Below are 21,551 nucleotides of genomic sequence, written 5' to 3'. Positions count from 1 at the left end.
ACATGGAAATTTTTACCAGAATTATATAAAATGTTTAGAAATGTTTGGGAGAAATGAGATATTTACAATGCTGAGTATTCCCTTACAGAAACGTGTGGGACAGTTTGGTACACTACATATATTTTTTTCCAACTGTGCTTTCATTCAATTTAGTTGACTTTTCAAGTGTCTTGGTGAAAGTCAAAGCAGTGATCTCCAAACTTCTTCTTTTTTTTTTTTGAAACGGGGTTTCACTCTGTTTCCCAGACTGGAGTGCAGTGGTGCGATTTCCCTCCTGGGTTCAAGCGATTCTCGTGCCTCAGCCTCCTGAGTAGCTGGGATTACAGGCGTGTGCCACCACACCTGACTGATTTTTGTACTTCAAGTAGAGATGGGGTTTCACCATGTTGGCCAAGCTGGTCTTGAGCTCCTAGCTTCAAGTGATCTGCCTGCCTTGGTCTCCCCAAAGTGCTGGGATTACAGGTGTGAGCCATTGCGCCCAGCCTCCAAACTTTTATCAGAAAAAAATGTTGTATTCTCTTTCTGTATCTATATAAATGTTTTTTTTTTTTTTTTTTTTTTAAGTGAGGCAAGATCTCGCCATGTTCCCCAGGCTGGTCTTGAACTTTTGAGCTCAAGCGATCTTCCAGCCTTGGGCTGCCGAAGTGTTGGGATTACAGACATGAGGCACCACACCCAGCCCATATAAACATATTTTTAAACAAAGTGACTACACGTGGAAATCCTAGTGTTTTCTGCATACATCCCATTGAATTGTTTTACGCACACTGTATGACTCATGTCTGAGACCACAGAGGTGGGGCGTGTCTATGGCAGTCCTCTGAGATTGGCTTGGCATGTGTAGGTCTCAGGGAACCCAGGCCGAGTGCCAGGGATGAGCTTCCTCTTGGCTCGCATCATTCCAGAGTCCCACAGTCACTGACATCACACTGGATTACTTTTTCCCTCCTTTTAAAGTGTTTATCAATAGATGGCTGCTTCTCTTGGAGTCTTCATGTGGCAGGCCAGGTCTCACTAATGCAGGCCTCGGTAGCAACCATGTCATTACTGACTGAGTGGTGAAGTTAAATAGTAAAAACCAATAGAGCCAGTACCCTATACAAAGGCTAGAATGTAACAAATGCCCATCAGGAGTTTCGCCCTGGCCTTTCCTGGGTCTTGAAGCATGACAAGATAACGAGGAATTCTCAACAGGACCCGTTTAGGATTATACTAGTTTTATTGGGGTCTGAAGGAACTCCCCAAACCATGATTTAGCAGGAAACAAGATAAGGGTAAGCACCCCAGCACCTGGACCCATTTAGATTAAATAAATTTACTGAGGCTCCAGAGGAAGGTCTTCAGGACTTAGATCCTAGTTATAGATTTGAAAAAGTCGATCACTTATGTGTTTAGATGAATGCACACTTACACACAGACATATAGCTGAGAAGGTCTATAAGCTCTGGAACACTATGATTTTGAGTTAGTCTGGGGATAATTTCTAGGCCTTCTCCCTGTACCTGATTACAGAAATAAACTCCCTCCTTTCCCAGGTCATCTGCATCTCGTTATTGGGCTGTGAGAATAAGCATCCTGACCCTCGATTTGGTCCGGGAACATTCAGAAAAGCATTATGAAATGTTTGTGTTTTTTCTCTTCCTTTGTTCAACTTTATATTAACTAAATTTTTAGTGCTTTAAAATAGTGAAATTTTTAGACAGATTAGCATAGGTGCACAAATCCAAGGATTTCTATGAAATGTAAAGTTAGCAAAGTATTTACATACGGAATTTTTGTTTCATTTTCTTTTATTGTTATTATTTTTGAGACAGAGTTTCGCTCTTGTCACCCGTTGCACTCTTGTCATCAGACCAAGTGCAATGGTGCGATCTCAGCTCACTGCAACCTCCGTCTCCTGAGTTCAAGTGATTCTCCTGCCTCGGCCTTCCAGGTAGCTGGGATTACAGGCATTCACCTCCACACCTCCCTAACTTTTTTGTGTTTTTAGTAGAGACAGGATTTCACCATGTTGGCCAGGTTGGTCTCGAACTCCTGACCATAGGTGATCCACCCACCTTGGCTTCCCAAAGTGTTGGGATTACAGGTGTGAGCCACTGCACCTGGTCAATTTTTAATAGAGGTGGGGTTCCAGTATGTTGCCCAGGTTGGTCTCGAACTCCTGGCCTCAAGCAATCTTGCTTTGGCATCCCACAGCGCTGGTATCACAGGGGTGAGTCACTGTGTCTGGCCTCATTTTCTTCTTTAACACCTGCTTCTCTGCTTACCTCTACTTGTCTGTACTTTTCTCATTTCCATGGTTACCACCTACACTTTTTTTCATTTCCATGGTTAGAATAACTTGTATATTTTTGAATGAGGACACGGATAGGTAAGGTATTCAATTAAAGCAGATGATGATGTTTTATTACATAAGCTTTTGCCACATGTGCTGATTCCCTAGATGTTAGTCCGAGAATCAGTGTCCTTGGCTGGTCCTTCTGGTTTGTTTCCTTGGACTGCTGTAATGTCATTTCCTGCAAAACAGGCATGTACACACGTGTCCACAAATCTCAGCAGCAGAATTTTCCCTCTAATAGATGCCAAGGTGTATTGTTAGGCTTGGGACTTTTTTTTTTTTTTTTTTGTACGCAGGACTTTCAGCCAGAAAAGGATGTGTTTCTAACACTCTCAAATTCAGACATTTTATCGTGCCTTAAATCATGGCTGGATTTTCACTAACACTTAGCAGGTGCTCCCCACAAACCCTCCTGAGTCAGCCGGTGGACAGAAATGAGATAACGCAAAGGACTCCTTATGCATAAAGTCCACAGGTTTGGTTGCAACTGTCCAGGTCCAAAAGCTCTGAGACGGAAACTATCCCAACAGCTAGATGGAGTCTAGCTGTATCGAGTCGATTTTGTTGTACTTTAGTGATTCTCCACTTGATGGAGGTAACAAATCCAGCCTCCTCTTACAGGTTTCTCCTCACAATCTCTTGACCTTTTTGGATGTTCAGTCAAGACACCAGGAAATGAGATTTGAAATAAATAGCTTTCCCTATAACTGTCTTCATTCAACCAGTTCATTTAAATACAAGGATGAATTTCCTATGGCAGTATAACCCCCTAGTGGGGAAAAACTGGTCCCTGGTTGTTGAAAAAAATTACTATTTTAATGTATAAAGCACAGATATACAGACTTGGTGCGGTGGCTTATGCCTGTAATCCAGCGCTTTGGGAGGCTGAGGTGGGCAGATCACCTGTGGTCAGGAGTTAGAGACCACCCTGGCCAACGTGGCAAAACCCCGTCTCTACTAAAAATGCAAAAGTTATCCAGGTGTGGTGGCACGTGCCTGTAGACTCAGCTACTCAGCAGGCTGAGGCAAGGGAGTCTGTTAAACCTGGAGGTGGAGGTTGCCGTAACCTGAGATCACACCACTGTACTCCCGCCTGGGTGACAGAGTGAGACTCCGTCCCTCCCCCCCCCACAAAAAAAGAAAAAGCACAGATATACTTACAGTACCTAGAAAGATAAACAGTACAGTACTTCTGTGTCATGGGTGGGGAAATTGGGAAAAATGCCTTGAAGGGGTTAGGAGGAGGGTAATGAAATAAAGTGGAAACACCGATAACAGACTAGGTTTTGGTGATTGGATCCTTGCAGAATCCTGGTGGTTTACTTTTCCCTTTAATGTATTTCTCGATATGTAAATGGTGGGACAGACTGGAAATAAGAGCTGAGGGAACAGTATTGACCCAAAGACAGTGGCTGAAATGATGTTTATTTCTGTCACGTAAGCAGTCTGGTTCCACAATGTCAGGGACCCAGGGTCCTTCCAACAAAAATGTCACACTTGTGGTTTTTAAAAAATTTTTCTTTTGTGGCAAAATACATAAAATTTACCTTCTTATCTTACTCTGTCGCCCAGGCTGTGATCTTAGCTCACTGAAGCCTCCACCTCCTGGGTTCAAGCCATTCTTGTGCCTCAGCCTCCCAAGTATCTGGGATTACAGGCACCTGCCACCACAGCTGACTTATTTTTGTATTTTAGGTAGAGACAGGGTTTCAGCATGTTGGCCAGGCTGGTCTCAAACTCCTGACCTCAAGTGATCTGCCTGCCTTGGCCTCCCAAAGTGCTGGGATTGCCACTGTGCCTGGCTGATTTTAACTATTTCTATATGTACAGTTCTGTGGTATTACATTCATAATGTTGTGCGACCATCACCATCATATACCTCCAAAACTCTTCATCTTGTAAGACTGAAACTCTATGCGCATTAGACCATACTGTTTCCACAGTGATTGTACCATTTTACATTCCCACCAATGGTGCACAAGGGTACCAGTGTCTCCACATCTTTACCAACACTTCATTATCTTCTGCTTTTTTATTTTTTGATAGTAGTCATCCTGATGGGCATAAGGTGGTATCTCATTGCAGTTTTGACTTCCATTTCCTTAATGATGAGTGATGTTGAGCATCTTTCCATGTAATTTTGGCCAGTTGTAGATCTTCTTTAGAGAAATATCTATTCAAGCCCTTTGCCCGTTTTTGAATTGAGTTTTGTTGTTGAGTTTTAGTTCTGTCCTGTGCTTGTTCTCACAGTTAGTGATCATAACATTTACATAACAGGTGGCAGCACAGAGAAAGAAGGGGAGGTGGAACTTCCCTTCATTTTAAGGGCACACCCAGAAGTTTCTTTCATTTCTTTTGGTGGTAACTTCAGCTGATGGATTCTATCGTCTTATGAAACAAAACAATTTTATATTTGCATTACAATATGTTTAGAGAAAAGACAGCCATCAAATACAGTGGATGTTTCAAGGACAACTGGTTTATTTTCTCAGCCAGCTTTGAACTCTGTGATCCTAGATTCATTTCATCTCTTTTTTAAAAAAATATTTTTAATTTTTATTTTTAGAGATCGTATCTCACTCTGTTGCCAAGGCTGGAGTGCAGTGGTGCAATTATAGCTCATTACAGCCTCAACCTTCTGGACTTAAGCAATCCTCCCACCTCAGCCTCCTGAGTAGTTGGGGGTGTTACCTGGAAGAGCAGAGTCCTCAGTTCTTAGTCTTCCTTGGGAGAAGGAATTCGGCCAAGAGACAGTTTAGCCAAAAAAGAGAGAATTGATTGAAGGAAAACAGAGAGCAGAGAGTTTATTTAGAGAGACAGAATACTTTGAAAGATGAGGCAGAGACAGCTGCGAGACAGAATGAGCCAACAGCTGCTCCAAGGGTTCTGTGGTGGGTTTTAATGATGTCTGATTTTTTTCTGGAAGTTCCCGCCTCTGTCTTAAGTCCCTGCCCTTTTTCTTTGTCTAGTTTTCCTGCTTCTGCCTTAAGTCCTTGCCTTTATCACTGCCTCGTTCCCTCCCATGCTCAAGGGACCCTCTCTTACTACTATTTGGTGGGCATGTGTGGCCGGTGTTGGGTGCAGACTCTACCAAATGGCTGCATTGCTCACTGCCGCCACCCCAGGAGGGTTGTATAGAGGTCAGGTCTGTATTGCACCTGGTATCTTAGGAATTTCTCCTTTGCCATCTTTCCCTCAACAGCATGCAGCTAGCAACATTCTGAGAGGTTTACTGAAGAGTGGGTGATTTACTAGGAGTCTTAAGGGGTGTTCCTTTCTGCATAGGTATTTCCCCGCCTCCTTGCTCACACTGGACTCGTTGCACACCCCCTCCAGTATTAGAGATGTTAATAATTTACAAATTTTGGGTGGTCCCTGGGCTCCCCAGGGGTTTCCCAGACCTTCCTTTTCTAGGGGCTCCCCCTCCTGCTTATGTCTAGCTGTTTGCGTACTGTAACAGGACTACAGGGCGTGTGTCACCACACCCGGCTGATTTTTGTATTTTTTTGTAGAGATGGGGTTTCACCATGTTGCCCAGGCTGGTCTGGAACTCCTGGCCTCAAGTGATTCTCCCTCCTTGGCCTCGCAAAGTACTGGGATTACAGGCATGAGACACTGTGCCTGGCGTGATCTCTTCAGAACTTTCATATATCACTAATCATATCCCACGAACCATAACTTGGTCACATGACTTCATGTAGTTACAAGGAAGCCTGGGAAATACAGCCTCCCTGGGCAGCTTTGTGCCCAACTGAAAATTCTGTGATCATGGAAGAATGGATATTGAACAACTGGCAGTACCTGCCATTACCCATGTGAAAAGTACATTCTTTTGAAGGCTAAGGTTGATGTGTATTGTTTCAGGCACACCATTAGTCCCTCCCTCCCTCCCTTTCTCTCTCTCCTCCCTCCCTCTCTCTCCTTCCTTCCTTTCCTCCCTCCCTCCCTCCCTCCCAACCTCCCACCCTCCCTCCCTCCCTCCCTCCCAACCTCCCACCCTCCCTCCCTCCCTCCATCCCATCTTCCCACCCTCCCTCCCTCCCATCCTCCCACCCTCCTCCCTCCCATCCTCCCACCCTGCATCCCTCCCTCCCCTTCCACTTCCTCCTTCCTCCCCTCCCTTCCTTCCTTCTCTTTCTTGCTCTTTTTCTTTCTTCCTCCCTCCCTCCCTTCTTTTTTTCTTTTCCTTCCTTCCTTCCTTCCTTCCTTTCTTTTCCTTTTCTTTTTCTTTCCTTTCTCTTTCCCTTCCCTTCCCTACCTCCCTTCTGTCCTTTCTGTCCCTCCCTCCTTCCTCCTTTCCTTTCCTCTCTCTCTCTTTCTTTTCTTTCATCTTGCTCTATCACCCAGGGTGTTGTGCAGTGGTGCAATCACAGTTCGCAACAGGCTCAAGTGATCCTCCCACCTCAGCCTCCCGAGTAACTGGGACTATACCAGGCTAATTTTTTTATTTTTATTTTTGTAGAGATGGGGTTTCATCATGTTGCCCAGGCTGGTATCGAACTCCAGGCCTCAAGCAATCCTCCTGCCTTTGCCTCCCAAAATGCTGGGATTACAGTGAACCACTGTACTCGGCCTGATGTCTTGAATTTCAAAAACTCTGAAGGTATTTAATACAATGTATAGGTGCAGCTGGCTTGCCTGTTTACAGTAGATAGGTGTTACTATTTTAGGGTTTTAATTAGCGATCATGCCCTTTGTATCTCATGTCCATACTTATTCTTGTTAGTTTTGTAAGGAATAACCTAGTTAGGAATATGGCTATGAAGCTCTTGTTCCACTTTTTTTTTTGTTGAGACAGAATCATACTCAGTCTGTCACCCAGGCTGGAGTGCAGTGGTGCAACCTCGGCTGACTGCAACCTCTGCCTCCCGAGTTTAAACAATTCTCCTGCCTCAGCCTCCCAAGTAGCTGGGATTACAGGTGCCCACCAACATGCCTGGCTAGTTTTTGTATTTTTAGTAGGGATGGGGTTTCACCATGTCAGCCAGACTGGTCTCAAACTCCTGACCTCAAATGATCCACCCGCCTCGGCCTCCCAGAGTGCTGGGATTACAGGCATGAACCACTGCACCATGCCTTGTTCCACTTTATCTTTCAAGAGTAAGTTTCATCAGTGGATTATGGTTAAAGACAAGTGCTGATTTGGTTTTATTTTTGCCACTTTTGCTGTTTTCCTGCCTGATCACGAGGCCACTTGATAGAACTAGTAAGCTATGCCCTGGGCCTGCAGGATGGCACCTGATGTGAAGAGGCTAGCATTTGGACTGGTTTGCAGGTATACTTTTAAATTTTTTATTTTTTGAGATGGAATTTTGCTCTTGTTGCCCAGGCTGGAGTACAATGGCATGATCTTGGCTCACTGCAACCTCCGCCTCCCGGGTTCAAATGATTCTCCTGTCTCAGCCTTCCGAGTAGCTGGGATTAGAGGTGCATGCTACCACTCCCGGTGATTCCTCAAAGATCTGGAACCAGAAATACCATTTGATGCAGCAGTCCCATTACTGGGTATATACCCAATGGAATGTAAATCATTCTATTACAAAGATACATGCACGCATATGTTCATTGCAGAACTATTCACAATAGCAAAGACATGAAATCAACCCAAATGCCCATCAGTGATAGACTGAATAAAGAAAATGTGGTATGTATACACCATGGAATACTATACAGACATGAAGAAGAACGAGATTATGTCCTTTGCAGGGACATGGATGAAACTGGAAGCCATTATCCTCAGCAAACTAGCGTGGGAACAGAAAACCAAACACCACATGTTCTCACTTATAAGTAGGGGCTGATCAGTAAGAACACACAGACACAGGGAGGGGAACACCACACACTGGGGCCTGTTGGGGGTGGGGTGGGGGGAGGGAAAGCATCAGGATAAATAGCTAATGCATGCAGGGCTTAATACCTAGGTGATGGGTTGATAGGTACAGCAAACCACCATGGCACATGTTTACCTATGTAACAAGCCTGCACGTCCTGCACATGTACCCTGGAACTTAAAAATTAAAAAAACAGCTGTCAGACAGTACATGGGAGCTTTTGTCTGCATTTGCAGGCTGAGCACAGGGTTGCTCCAGGGGGGCCCAAATGCCGAAGAGCCTCATGTTAGAGTTTTTCACCTCTGCAGTGGAACTGGTGGACTCCAGTATCACCATTCCAGGGAGGCACAGCTGCACCAACTGTGTTCTCAGGCTTCACATGGAGAAGGGTTTACAAAGTGCAGATAGCCTTGAAACCAGTGGTTTCCTACCACTGTTTATTTCAGCATAACTATTTTTTGTGGAATGCTAGCTCTGGAAGAGCAGACATACAGCTTAAGCTTTGAACCATATCCTGCTGTACTTTTTCTCATAAGCCTGAAATAGAATTTTCTAACACCGTTTGTGGTGGGAAATACTGAATTTAAATGGGACTGCAGATACAAACAAAAAGAACAAGATGTGGATTGACGTGCCTATTTCAGTAAAACAGCCACATTATTTCTGAAATACGCATGAGATGACAAGTAGGAAAAAAAGTTGGAGATATGCACAATTGTGACAAAAATCTTTTAAATGTCAACAGTAGGTGCTAATAAAAATCCTGAAAAATGAATGTTTTATTTTGTTGAGGGTCTGTTCAGGTCCAGCTTTCCATTGTGTATACATTTCAGATAACACACTTTCTCATTTTAAAACTATACTTGATTGTTACTGATCAATCCATGGTAATAACATGGGTAATTATAAATATTCTTTTTGTTTTTCCTTTTAACAAAGTACAAAGCTGATAGAAAGGTGAAACAGTTGGGTCTGAGCTCATGGCTAAGGATTCATGATTTTCTGATTTGTGCAAATATTTTCTTTTTTTTGAGACAGAGTTTTCGCTTTGTTGCCCAGGCTGGAGTGCAGTAGCACGATCTTGGCTCACTGCAACCACCGCCTCCCGGGTTCAAGCAGTCCTGCAGGCTCAGCCTCCCAAGTAGCTGGGACTATAGGCGTGTGCCACTACAACTGGCTAATTTTTGTATTTTTAGTAGAGATACGGTTTCACCACGTTGGCCAGGCTGGTCTTGAACTCTTGACCTCAAGTGATCTGCCCGCCTCAGCCTCCCAAAGTGCTGGGATTACAGAGGTGAGCCGCTGCATCTGGTGAAAATTTTTTAAAAGATGTTTTTAGATGTTTTTTCTACATTTACCTAATATGTAGAATCCTTTTAAAACAAACACCGCATTGTAGAAGTACCTGTCTTATATAGATCTGTACAAATTATTACAGAATGACACCTTTTCTATCTGGATTAAGTAACACGACTGGTGTAAATCTGGTTGACTTAGGGAGCAAAAAGCCACCACAATGTGACACAATTTTGTTATATGGCAGTAAGAATTTATATTAGATGCCTGACATTAAACTTTTTAATTCAAAAGAAAACCTTCTTACCTACATAATCTACTTTGGTAAGGCAAACAATTTAAACTGATTACCCATTATTGGAAAAAAAAAAATCAGGAGATTAAAGAAACCAAAGCTGTCATATTCTCATAAACACTTAGTTCAAATAAAACTAGATACAGTATACTTATTAGTGTACCACTAGAAAAATGAGGTCTATAGTCCCCTAGCACAGCATCCAAACTGGACTGTGCTGTACACATAGGTCTCTGGAAATGGTTTCAGCATCTTATGCTCCACTGATTTGGATTCTAAGATACACATCAAAACACACTACCTAAGTCAGTCTATCGTATGGCACCAATTAGTAACTTCTCTATGAATTTACAGGGCCAAAAATGTTCTCATTTTACATATTCACTGATTGACTTGGAAGAAATCTATGTAGAAGAGTACGGACTTTTTCTTAGCTCTGCCAGTTTAATCAACAGCTCTAGACCAAAGCCAACTACCACCTCCTCCCTACCTTTGAAGCTGGCTTTGGAGTCACACATGCTATTCATTATAAAGAGGTGCATTTAAGACTCTTTTCTTTATATCCTGGATTATTCAATTCATTGTCACCCCAGCCAAGTGGATTAGTCACTGGGGGTATGCTGCACCATGGTTACATGTGCAGGCGGTGTGCTGCAGTCCCACACCACTGACAGGGTGAAGCCGTGGGGGCTGACATCAACACCATAAAGTTGTCAGGAGGCAAGTGAGACTTTTTATAGCTGCATTGTGATTTAATTTATTATTTAATCATGCATTGTTATTTCAAACAAACTGTTTGGCTTTAAATATCAGAGATGAAATAGGTTCAAGTCATCAAATATAGTTAAGATCTGAGACAGGTAGACTATAAAAATTACAAAGGAAGAAACAAACTAATTTAGTTATAAAGCACTACTATAAAAAGCTTTCTTTGTAAACAGCCATTTTCTTTCTGGTAGTTCTAGAGCACAAATTATACCATTGTTCTAGTGCAGAGGTCTAGTCAGAAGGCTTTTTCTATCAAATAGGTGGTGAATTAGGCTTTGTGGGCCATACAGTCTCTTGTCACAATTACTCAGTGCTGCTGTTGTACCTTGAAAATAGCTGTATAAGATATGTACACACACAAGCATGGCTGTGTGCCAATAAAACTTTTATTTGCCAAAACAGGAGGCATGCTGGCTTTGAAGAGAGGACCCTAGTTTGCTAATCTCTCTTCTGTGCCAGCACTGTCCAAAAGAAATATAATGTAAGCCACACATGTAATTTAAAATTGTCTAGTAGCTACATTAAAAAAAGGTAAAACTAATTTTAATTTTATTTAAACCAAAATATCATTTCAACATGTAATCAATATAAAATACTGTTAATACATTTCCTTTTTTTGTACTAAGTCTTTGCAACTCCTGTGTATTCTACACTTAGATCATATTATAGTGGTTGCCACACTGGACCATATGTTCTAGAGCTTCCATGCTAGGATTCTCTAATTTGGAGGTTAGTGACACAGTTTCAGATTGGGTTCTTCAAAGACGGAATATGATTACGTTGTCCCTGGGAAGCATGGGATGAAATATTTGGTCTTGGTCACTTTCAACTGAGGTGGCTCAGGATTCTAGGGCACACATGGATAACTAGACCCACAATACAGTCAGATGATGTTAGCTTCATTTGTCAATGCAACAAATATGATGTCAACAGCTATCTGTATACATTACAAAATGATCAAAGTGTGAACATATCACTGTAGTTTTTGGCCTTCGCTAAGGAATGCTAATTGTCAATAGCAGAACTAGTCATTAGCACTTTGACTATATCAGAATTGAAAGCATATAAGCGTGTCACATTTGGAAGAGAAACTGAACTGGGTAGCAAGGAAAAAAGTTTCAAAATTAGACTGAATTTTTAAAATGATTTTAAAAGCTAAATGCTTATTCAATTTATCGTGTAACAGTCTAATGCTAGTCAGCAACAGATTAACAAGTTATTAAGAGTCATCATAAACCTTTGTTTAACCCTTGGGAAGCTTTTAATTATTTAAATACAACTTTCTAAGCAATAAAGTCATCATTTCCAGGAAAAGAATGGACACAACCCGTGGTTAATAAAACTTGGAGGCAAGTTTTTTTTAACAAAAAATTTATTACCAAAATACAATATTAAAGTCAATACATGACAAACTCCTGTAAAGCAAAATAAATTATTCTAACATTGTACAGTATTTCCAAAGGTAGTTAAAGAAGCACTACAGACCTTGCCTCACTGTTCTGAACAGATGAACTGTTCTCCCATGAACACAGTCCTAGAGTTTCAGCTTTAAGGCATGCAGCTCGATGTGCAGGATAATTTTACAAAATGCAAATCATCCTATTTTAATAAGATACAGTGTCAGAATTAACTGTAGTCTTTACATGTCAGTATTCCAGAAATTTTTATACTTTGGCTATAGAAGCAATGCCATAGTGTTACACAATACTTATTTCTTAAAAAAATACATGTATTCATGTTCATGAATATCAAACGCAAATTTCTATTAAATATATTTTATCGAATATTACTTAGAGCACCTTGCTGTACAATTTAAAAAGATTAAATAAGTGTCTATGAAAACTAAAAACACAATAAGTCTCAACAGAGAAGCCTGCTTGTCTTTGTCAAGCCAATTACAGCACAGGAAGGTGCAATGTAAACATGGATGCCCACCATTTACTTTGTGAGAAAAAAACAGAAAATAATTATGAAGCCACCAGCAGCCACCTTCAATAAAAGAAAGATCCAGAACAAAGGCTTCGGTTGGTGTCACAACATTGCACTATCTGGCCAAAGAACTTGGACTACCGATCAAATGGAATATTAGCATGATAACTGTTGAACACTGGAACACCTGCCGTATTCTGGATGATTAGAGAAAGGGAGAAAATGATAGAGCCCTAAAAAGTATTCTTTATAATGATCAGAATGCATCATCTTCCCCCCTCCCCACCTTTGCCATATGCAGTTTCTTTTCAAGGCTATTTTCACTATCACATCTTAGAATTTTTTAAGTGTTCAGAGCAGGAAACAAATATTGTGAGCTCTGTCTAATAAGTCTAATGCCAATAAATAAAATGTTATTCCTATGAAGGAATTGCTACTGAATTTTTTTTTTTTGCGGCAGGGGGCGGTGGTGGGTAATAGGACCTCATCTGTTACCCCAGTTGGAGTGCAATGGTGCCATCACGGCTCACTGGAAGCCTTGATCTCCCAGGCTCAAGTGATCCTCCCACCTTAGCCTCCCGATAGCTGGGGTACAGGCACATGCCAACTAACTATGCCTGGCTAATTTTTAGTTTCTTGTAGACGGGGTCTCCCCTTGTTGCCCAGGCTGGTCTTAAACTTCTGGACTCAAGCAGTCCTCCAGCCTTGGCCTTCTAAAGTATTGGGATTACAGGTGTGAGCTGCTGTGCCCAGGCTACTGATTATTTTAATAGCTATCTCTGTTACAATTATAATTGCATAATCTTCATTATCACTTTTAGAAAACTCAACTGTTCTTGGTAGACACATTGTTAACTTAAGGCTTGCCACAAAATGATAATGGGAAGGTAAAGAACCTCCTTGATATATGCTTCCTCCTATGGGCCAGGAGAAAGCTTTTAAGGACAATTCTAAGGCCAGAATCAAATGAAACTTTAAAGGCTTTGAACTTCTGGGTTAGTTTTTTCCCCATGAGGTGGGGAAATTTTAAATCCATGATTCCAAGTGGAAAATTTAAGTAACAATCAATGGAATTAGTTTAAAGAAATAAAGAAAGGTAATTTAAAAATTCACATCTTTCAAATTTTGGGGATGCTTATTATTATTTTCTAAATATGACATAAAACTAAAGCCGAGGAAATACTATAAAACAAGATTCTTCTAAGGTTGTTGATTTTCAGAACAACATATGTTTATAAAGAAATACTGAGTCATTGTACCAGCAATGAAAAAACTGACTTACAATATGAGTGGCAACAGTATGGGTAATAATAATGAAACCATTTTAAATGTTTTATTTGAATTTGAAATTAAAATGTTTCCATTCTGAAAAAAGGAGAAAATGCATATAAGTCCACATTCAGTGGATTTGAGGAATACAGTATATATAAATCCATTTCATATTTTTAAAAACCATGTATCAGAAATGGATTAACTTTCATAAATAAATTAAAGCTACCTAAATAAAAAGGCTGCAAAGGTACAATCATTTATGTTTGCTTAAATATCACCAAAATGAGATTAGAAAGAAAAAAAACCCAACAAATCAGAAAATGTTGCAAGATGCCTGGCCCCACTTAAATAATTCCTAGTAATAATTTTATAAATATTAATCCAATCATACCTGGACTTTGCGAACAGAATTCTTCCTAAAATGTGCCTACAGCGTATCCCATTCGAAAACCTTCACAGTGTTCCAAGTTGATCGGTCACAGCCTCATCTCAGGTGTTAGAAATCAATATTCAGATATTCAGAAATAGCACCATGAGGATGGTGCACGGAAGAGCGCACCGACCTTTTCACTTGTAGGCAGAATTTACTTTAACAAAACAATGCATAAATGAGTAATCAGAACTACAAAAACAAAAACACCCTGTTTTCTTCACTCCTTGAAATAATTAAATCACAAAATGTGTAATTAGTAAGACTACATCTATTTGATGGTGAGTTTTAATGCTTAAGCATTTTGCATTGGTTTTCCATATGTCCTGTCGCACTCTTAACAAAATAGAATTTCCCAGATAGGAGGAATCCTATAGATTTGCCAAATGCTATTTGTTATTAAAATTTTTACAAACAACCTGAATTTTTGCTATTAATTTTAGTCACATTTGGTTATATTCCTCTTCTGCTAAATATAACTAAATTAATATATCCCAGGAACGAAAAGCTCAACACAGCAGTACTCATTTTCAGCAGCTTCTAAATTTCACCCCTCATCCCCTAAGGGATTTTTGGAAATAGTTCAAACTATTTCCAGTGCAGGATGATCAAATGTAAATTTTCATACATTGTTTCTTTTACACACTTTCAGATAACAAGTGTGGTCTCATTTAGCAGAGAGTATTAGAAGGTCTATGTACTATGAAGAAAGTATGCCAAATTCTAACAGACACTGAAAAGAACCTCTGAGGACACGCAAGACTATTAACATTACTATGAACTGAGATCTGGTTTGAGTCTGGTGGGAATCACCTGTTTCGTCCTCGGCTCACAAGAAATTCATTGTAAATTTAAGACAATACTTCTTGAATGCCTATTTACAATCTAGTTTTGAATTGAGAGGTCTTTTCTTTTTTAAGGTTACTCCTTAAAACATGTCCTAGATTGAGTATGATGAATTTCTATCAATTTAGGGATTTCAATAGATCATTTCAAAGCCCTCTAATTATGTTTCCTTGTTGACTCTGTTGGTGACACTGAAAAAACCCCTCCCAGAACTGCCTCCCATTTCTCACTGGAGGCCTCAAGTCTGCATTCGAGAAGTGAGAAGAAAACTAAGCTCTGCTTAAGACTGTGACCTTTTTATGACTTTTAGAATGGTTCCTGAAAAGCCCTTTCTTAACTCTTTTGCTTGCATTTCTACACTCTAATAAGCTTTAATAAATACACTCAACACTAAGAAGGGGTGACAGAGGGTTACTACAGGATTACACCTCTGCTTCCTCTTCGACCCACTCCCCCTCACTCAAAATATTTAAATATCATTACTGCTTGTCCATTTGGAATTCCTTTTATTACAAGCTTGGTTCCAAAGTCACATCTGTCATTTTCTTGAAGATCACATCAATGATTTCTTCTGTGGCTAGGAAGTTATTTGACAGCGTAAATGTGAAACTGTGGTGAAGGAATCCTCTTCTACTGCTTTCGTGTTCGAGTCATTATTCCACCTAATTTGTGTTTAGAGCTGTGTTGTGGTCCTTATTCAGGATAATGTTTACAATTTCACCCTCATGCTCTTTCATATGATCCAAGAGGTTTTCTTTGCTGGTTGATTCAAAACCACAAATACAACAGCAGAAGAGTAAAACGCAGTACTCCATACCAGGAGGGGCCAGACTGGAGATTTTTTCTAAACTATATGAGGTATTACTTGTAGGGCTCAGTTTTTCATTCTCGCTGGGACCCAGAACTTCGGTGGGAGTCTGGGAAATCAGTTCTGCAGATGACACTGCATTTTCCGAACTTCCAGTGATGGGATCAGAACTCTCTTCACTGCTCTTTAATTGAGTCTTTCCAGGGGATTTCCCCAGAACTCTTAAAAACAAAACAAACATACCACACCGTGAGGAGGCTATAATGTAGAACTAGTAGATTTAATCCTGGCTTTGATTTACATATAGCAATAAAGGGAGGGGGTAGGATGAAATACCTGCCACTTTGTGAAATTGCGTCGTTAATAGCCTTGTTTACTTGTTCATAGTTGTAATTTTGGTCACTTGCATGTTTCCACATATGAGACTTCAAAGAAGGAGGATGGCTACACACATACCCACACAGAGAGCATCTGGAAGACAGGCAGGCAAAGGAAAATAAGAACGGTTCCATAACACCGGTGAAAAATTATCATTTTGTAACAATCATTATAGCCCTTCTTCCGGACCCTTATTAGACATAGATTCATTCACTGAATCTAAGATGTTACTCATTCTAAGAGGTACACTGATTTCAGAGAGGTCCTAGAATACATGCCTGGAATCAATGAAAGAAGGTGTTTTATAAAGAATGAGTAACAATCAAGACAAACATTCCAGATTACTTTAGCTATTACAATATTTGGAAAGATTTTTGATGTAGTAATATGCAAAATATTTGCTCTAAATTAATCACACACACGAAGAAAAACTTACACAATACTTTATACCACTCTACTACCTGAGAAAGCAAAAAGGAAATGAAATGATTTTCAACATGAACTCTGCACTCTTTACAGACCCACAAAAAAATGGAAGCAGTCATCTTGAAAAAGCTTCAACAATTTAGATTTCATAAATAAAACAAATAATCTTATAAAGTTTCTATTAAAAAACAATTGTTCCACATAGTTGGGTACACTTGGTAAAATCTGAATTTAACAATGAAGGATTTTTAGAAAAATTAATATACTTTATTTTTCAGATGTCTTCAGGTTTACAAAAAAAAACTGGTCAGATAGAACTGAGTCCTCACATGCCCCCTCCTCTCCTGCTCCCAATTCCTCCCATTATTAATATCAGTGTGCTATATTGGTTATAAATGATGAATCTATATTGATACATTTTTTATTAACAAAAGTCCATAGTTTACATTAGGGTCTGCTATTTGTGTTGTACAATTCTGTGGGTTGTTTTGTTTTTGTTTTTTGAGACAGAGTCTTGCTCTGTTGCCCAGCCTGGAGTGCAGTCTTGCTCTGTCGCAATCTTGGCTCACTGCAACCTCTGCCTCCTGGATTCAAGTGATTCTCGTGCCTCAGACTCCTGAGTAGCTGGGATTACAGGCATGCACTTCCATGCCTGACTAAGTTTTATATTTTTGATAGAGATGGGGTTTCACTATGTCGTCCAGGCTGGTCTCGAACTCCTGGACTCAAGTGATCCACCCACCTCCCAAAGTGCTGAGATTACAGGTGTGAGCCACCATGCCCAGCCAATCCTGTGTTTTGACAAAGGTATAATGCCATGAATCCACCATTCCAGTGTCATATGAATAGTTTCACTGCCCTAAAAATGCCCTGTACTCCACCTTTCCATCCTTCCTTCCTGCCCCTGAATCCCTGGCAACCACTGATTTTTTTATTGACTCCGTAGTTTTGCCTTTCCCAGAACATCACATAATTGGAATCATAGCAATATGCATGTACGATTTTTCCATGTCTGTCAGGGGTTGATCATTCTTATCGCTGAGTAATATTATACTGTGTGGATGTACCATAGTTTGTTTGTTCACTCACCTGCTGAACAATATCTTGGTTGCTTCCAGGTTTTTGCAAATACGAATAATTGCTGATATGAACATTCATGTGCAAAGTTGTTTTGTTTTGCTTTTGAGACTGGGTCTTACTCTGTTGCCCAGGTTGGAGTCCAGTGGCACGACCAGAGCTCACTGCAGTCTCAAACTCCTGGGCTCAAGCAATCCTCCTGCGTCAGCTTCCCAGCAAGCGCAGGTTTTTATAAGGAAAGCGCAAGTTTTTATAAGGATAAAAGTTGTCATCTTTTGGGCAAATACCTAGGAGCACAATTGCTGGGTCGTACTGTAAAACTGTCATCTTTTTAGGAAACTGCAAATGCACTTTTCCAAAGACATTTTTGTTAAATACTTAATTACAAACCTAACAAATCAGATAACTTACCTGAACTCTTTCCTACACCAATAAGAGACACAGTCAGCAATAACGAGGCACAAAGAAAATCAAACGGCATAGGAGTAAATAAAACAATTAAATACGGGCAAAGACTAAACTCTTATTCTGACCCACCTCCAATTTAACTTTGTGATAGCATGCAGCAGTATTCTTTTTTTACACACCCTGAGGAATCAGGTCCAAGGCCAAAGGTCTCTGATCTCAAGAAATACCAGCCCACTTACAGGCAATACACAGGCAGTTTTTTTTTTTTTTTTTTTTTTTTGAGACAGGGTCTTGCTCTGTTGCCCAGGCTTGAGTGCAGTGGTGCGATCATGGCTTACTGCAGTCTTGGCCTCCTGGGCTCAAGTGATCCTCCCGCCTCATACTCCTTAAGTGCTAGGATTACAGGCCTGAGCTACCATACCCGGCCCAAATAGGCAATTCTTGATAGAACTTCTAATAAACTCAACTATATGAAAAGATGTTCAATCTCACTAACAATCAGGGAAATGTATCACACCCCTCAGATTGGCAAAGATAAGTAAGTCTGATAAGATGTGGAATCTGATAAATCTGGTAAGATTTTTCCACAGATGTGGAAAAATGGAAATGTACAAATTTTATGTATGGCGCTCTGAAGAACAATTTGGCAATATCTATTAAGGCTGAAGTGGCACACACCTGTAGCCCCACAATTCTGGTGTTCACAAGGAAACACATACAAGAATCATCCTAGCTACGAACAGCAAGAAAAGATACAACCCACAGCCCCTGTTCTTCCACAAGGATATGAAAACAAATTAGTTTATTTTCATATAGTGGAATGTTATAAAGTGGGGTTGAAAAAAAAACAACCAAAAAACCCCCATGAGATCTACACTTAGCACCAGGAACCGATGTCAATAATGATCAGTGAAAAGAAAAATAAAAAGATTGGTTAGGCTTTTAACTTAAATAGTTGAAACACCAAAACCAACAGAATGTATTGTTTAATACATCCATATATATGTATATCACATACATGTATGTTATATACATAGAAAAGTTATTCACGAATACCTGAAATGATACACATCACTATCAAGACATCAAGACAATGGGGTACCTCTCAGGAGGAAGGGTTGAAGAAGTAAGAAATTGAAGCTTTAGCTGTATCTACAATGTTTTATTTCTTCAAAATGTGGTAAAATGTTTGTTTATTTAAATATTTAAAAAATTGTTCCCCTTTTAAGCTTTTACGGCCTGCATTCTCCTTAAGACTTTATTACAGCTGGTATAATAAAATAAAATCACTACATTTTATTCTTGGTTATCTACCAAAAAAAAAACAAAACTAATCTTAATTCATTTTACTTTGCCCATTTATATCTGAGATGCAGCCATTTTTTGACAAACCTCAATAAATCTATAATATTTTCACTAACATCTTTATCAGAGGGTGGGCAGCTGGCAACTTTTCCACCCCCAAACCATTAAACTCAGTGTCTATATGTGTGACTGTCACACGGTGGTGGTGTGTACTATAGTGTGGTTACAGTCCCCTGCTCAAATGTCTCTGGATCAGTTGCTTGAGAAGGGCAACTGCCCTGCGCCATGGTGGCTGGGCACCCAGCTTGATGCCGGCCAAGAGATGCCCACTCCCTTCCACCTAGTGCCTCTACCAAGGTGCCTTTACATGTCGGGCTCTCATACGTTAATTTTTATGTTATGCTAAGGGGAAACAGACACGAAATGCTGGCTCTTCAGACACCTGCCTCCTAACTTACATTCAGACTGTGGTCCTGAGGCCTCACCCGAAAATTCTTTATCCAGAATGATCCCCCAATGACAAGTCATACTTATGCAACAAGAATTTCATACTTTTGCGAAAACTGGGTCAGAAAGTAAACACCAGAAATCGCAAATGTATCCTATAGAACATCTCTAATGTTATTCCAATCTTTTAAAAATGAGAGAACTGTTTACTGTTTTCCTTAAAAAAAAAAAAAAAAAAAAAGCTGCTCATTTTAGAATAGTTACAGATATAGATGCAGATACATAGAAAAGTTATTTCCCTTACTGTTAACACGTTACATTCGTGGGGTACATCTGTCACAAATCAGGAGCCAATGTTCCTTACATCATTATTAACTGAAGTCCACACTTTATTTGGATTTCCCTGGTTTGTACTTAACATCTTGTTTCTGTTCCACGACCCCATCCAGGAAACAACATGGCTTTTAGTCCTCACGTCTCCTTAGGATCTTCTAGACTGCAATTGTTTCTCCTACTTGCCTCGTCTCTTTTGAGATGCATTTTCACTCTGGCGCCCAGGCTGCAGTGCGGTGGTGTGGTCTCGGCAAACGGCAACCTTGGCAAACTGCAACCTCCGCCTCCCAGGTTCAAGCGATTCTCCTGCCACAGCCTCCGGAGTAGCTGGGATTACAGGCGTGCGCCACCACGCCTGGCTAATTTTTGCGTTTTTAGTAGAGACGGGGTTTCATCATGTTAGCCAGGCTGGTTTCTAACTCCTGACCTCAGATGATCCGCCTGCCTTGGCCTCCCAAAGTGCTGGGATTACAGGCATTGAACCACCAAGTCTGGCCAACTTGCCTTGTTTTTAATGCCCTTGACAGATCTGAGGAACATGGGTCAGATATTTTGTAAATGTCCCTCAAATTGGGACTGTCTGCTGTTTTTTTCACAGTTAGACTAAGCTGATGAGTTCTCGGGAGAAAGGCCACAAAGGAAAAGGGCCGTCCTCCCGACATCCCACTCTCAGGAGAACTTGCCCCTGACATTCCTCCCCTGGCTAAGCTCAGGTTTCTCCAGGGACAAGCTCCTCTTTCTCAACCCTGTTTCCATAGCGTACCACTGGGAAGGGGGTCACTGTGTGCAGCCCACACTTAAGAGCTGGGATGATCACCCGCCTCCTCGAGGGAGGGGTATCTGCGTCAATTATGTGGAATTCTTCTGCACGGGATGTGTCTATTCTCACCCACCTATTTATTCAACCATTTATGTACATCAGTATGGACACACGGGTATTTTATACTTTGGGGTATAATTCTGTATTGCACTATTTATTTTGTTGCTCAAACTCCTCTAGCCTTGCCCCCTGGGCCTCTGTGGTTGGCTCCCATGTCCTTCTGCCACACCCCGAGTTTTGTTTCTTAAGCACTTCCTTACTTGCTGGTCCTATGAGACGCTCCAAGATCACCTTGCATATTCCCCACCAGTCCTAGACTAGACTGATAATTTCTCTCTAGTTCTTTCTATTGGAAAAAGGTATCAGAAACCAAGATTTGGGTGATAGGTGAACTGCTTTAATTTTGTAAATAACTTTTTTCCTGATTTTAAAAATTCACTCTAGAAAATTAGAAATATACAGAAAAAAAAAAAACAAAGAAAATAAAAATCAATCATAGCCTTTTCACTAGATATAACCATTATTATTATTTTGATGTTTATTT

At 40.5% G+C, this 21,551-nt stretch overlaps 1 protein-coding gene across 2 annotated transcripts in view; it reads right to left on the bottom strand.

Moving 5' to 3' along the window:
- Positions 1-11,882: 11,882 nt before the first annotated feature.
- Positions 11,883-21,551, bottom strand: part of ZNF507 (zinc finger protein 507) — a 42,354-nt gene continuing 32,685 nt past the window's right edge. For both annotated transcript variants that reach the window (XM_033225589.1, XM_033225588.1), the window contains 2 exons: positions 16,150-16,284; positions 11,883-16,034 (listed from right to left, as the gene is read on the bottom strand). In XM_033225589.1, coding sequence (XP_033081480.1) covers positions 15,668-16,034; positions 16,150-16,284 — 502 coding nt within the window. In that variant the 3' untranslated portion in view covers positions 11,883-15,667. The remainder of the gene's footprint in view (positions 16,035-16,149; positions 16,285-21,551) is intronic.

Source organism: Trachypithecus francoisi, unplaced genomic scaffold, assembly GCF_009764315.1.
Source record: "Trachypithecus francoisi isolate TF-2019V2 unplaced genomic scaffold, Tfra_2.0 Lachesis_group12, whole genome shotgun sequence".
Lineage (NCBI taxonomy): Eukaryota > Metazoa > Chordata > Mammalia > Primates > Cercopithecidae > Trachypithecus > Trachypithecus francoisi.
Note: the sequence above shows the minus strand (reverse complement) of the source record. Positions and strands in the feature narration are given on the sequence as shown.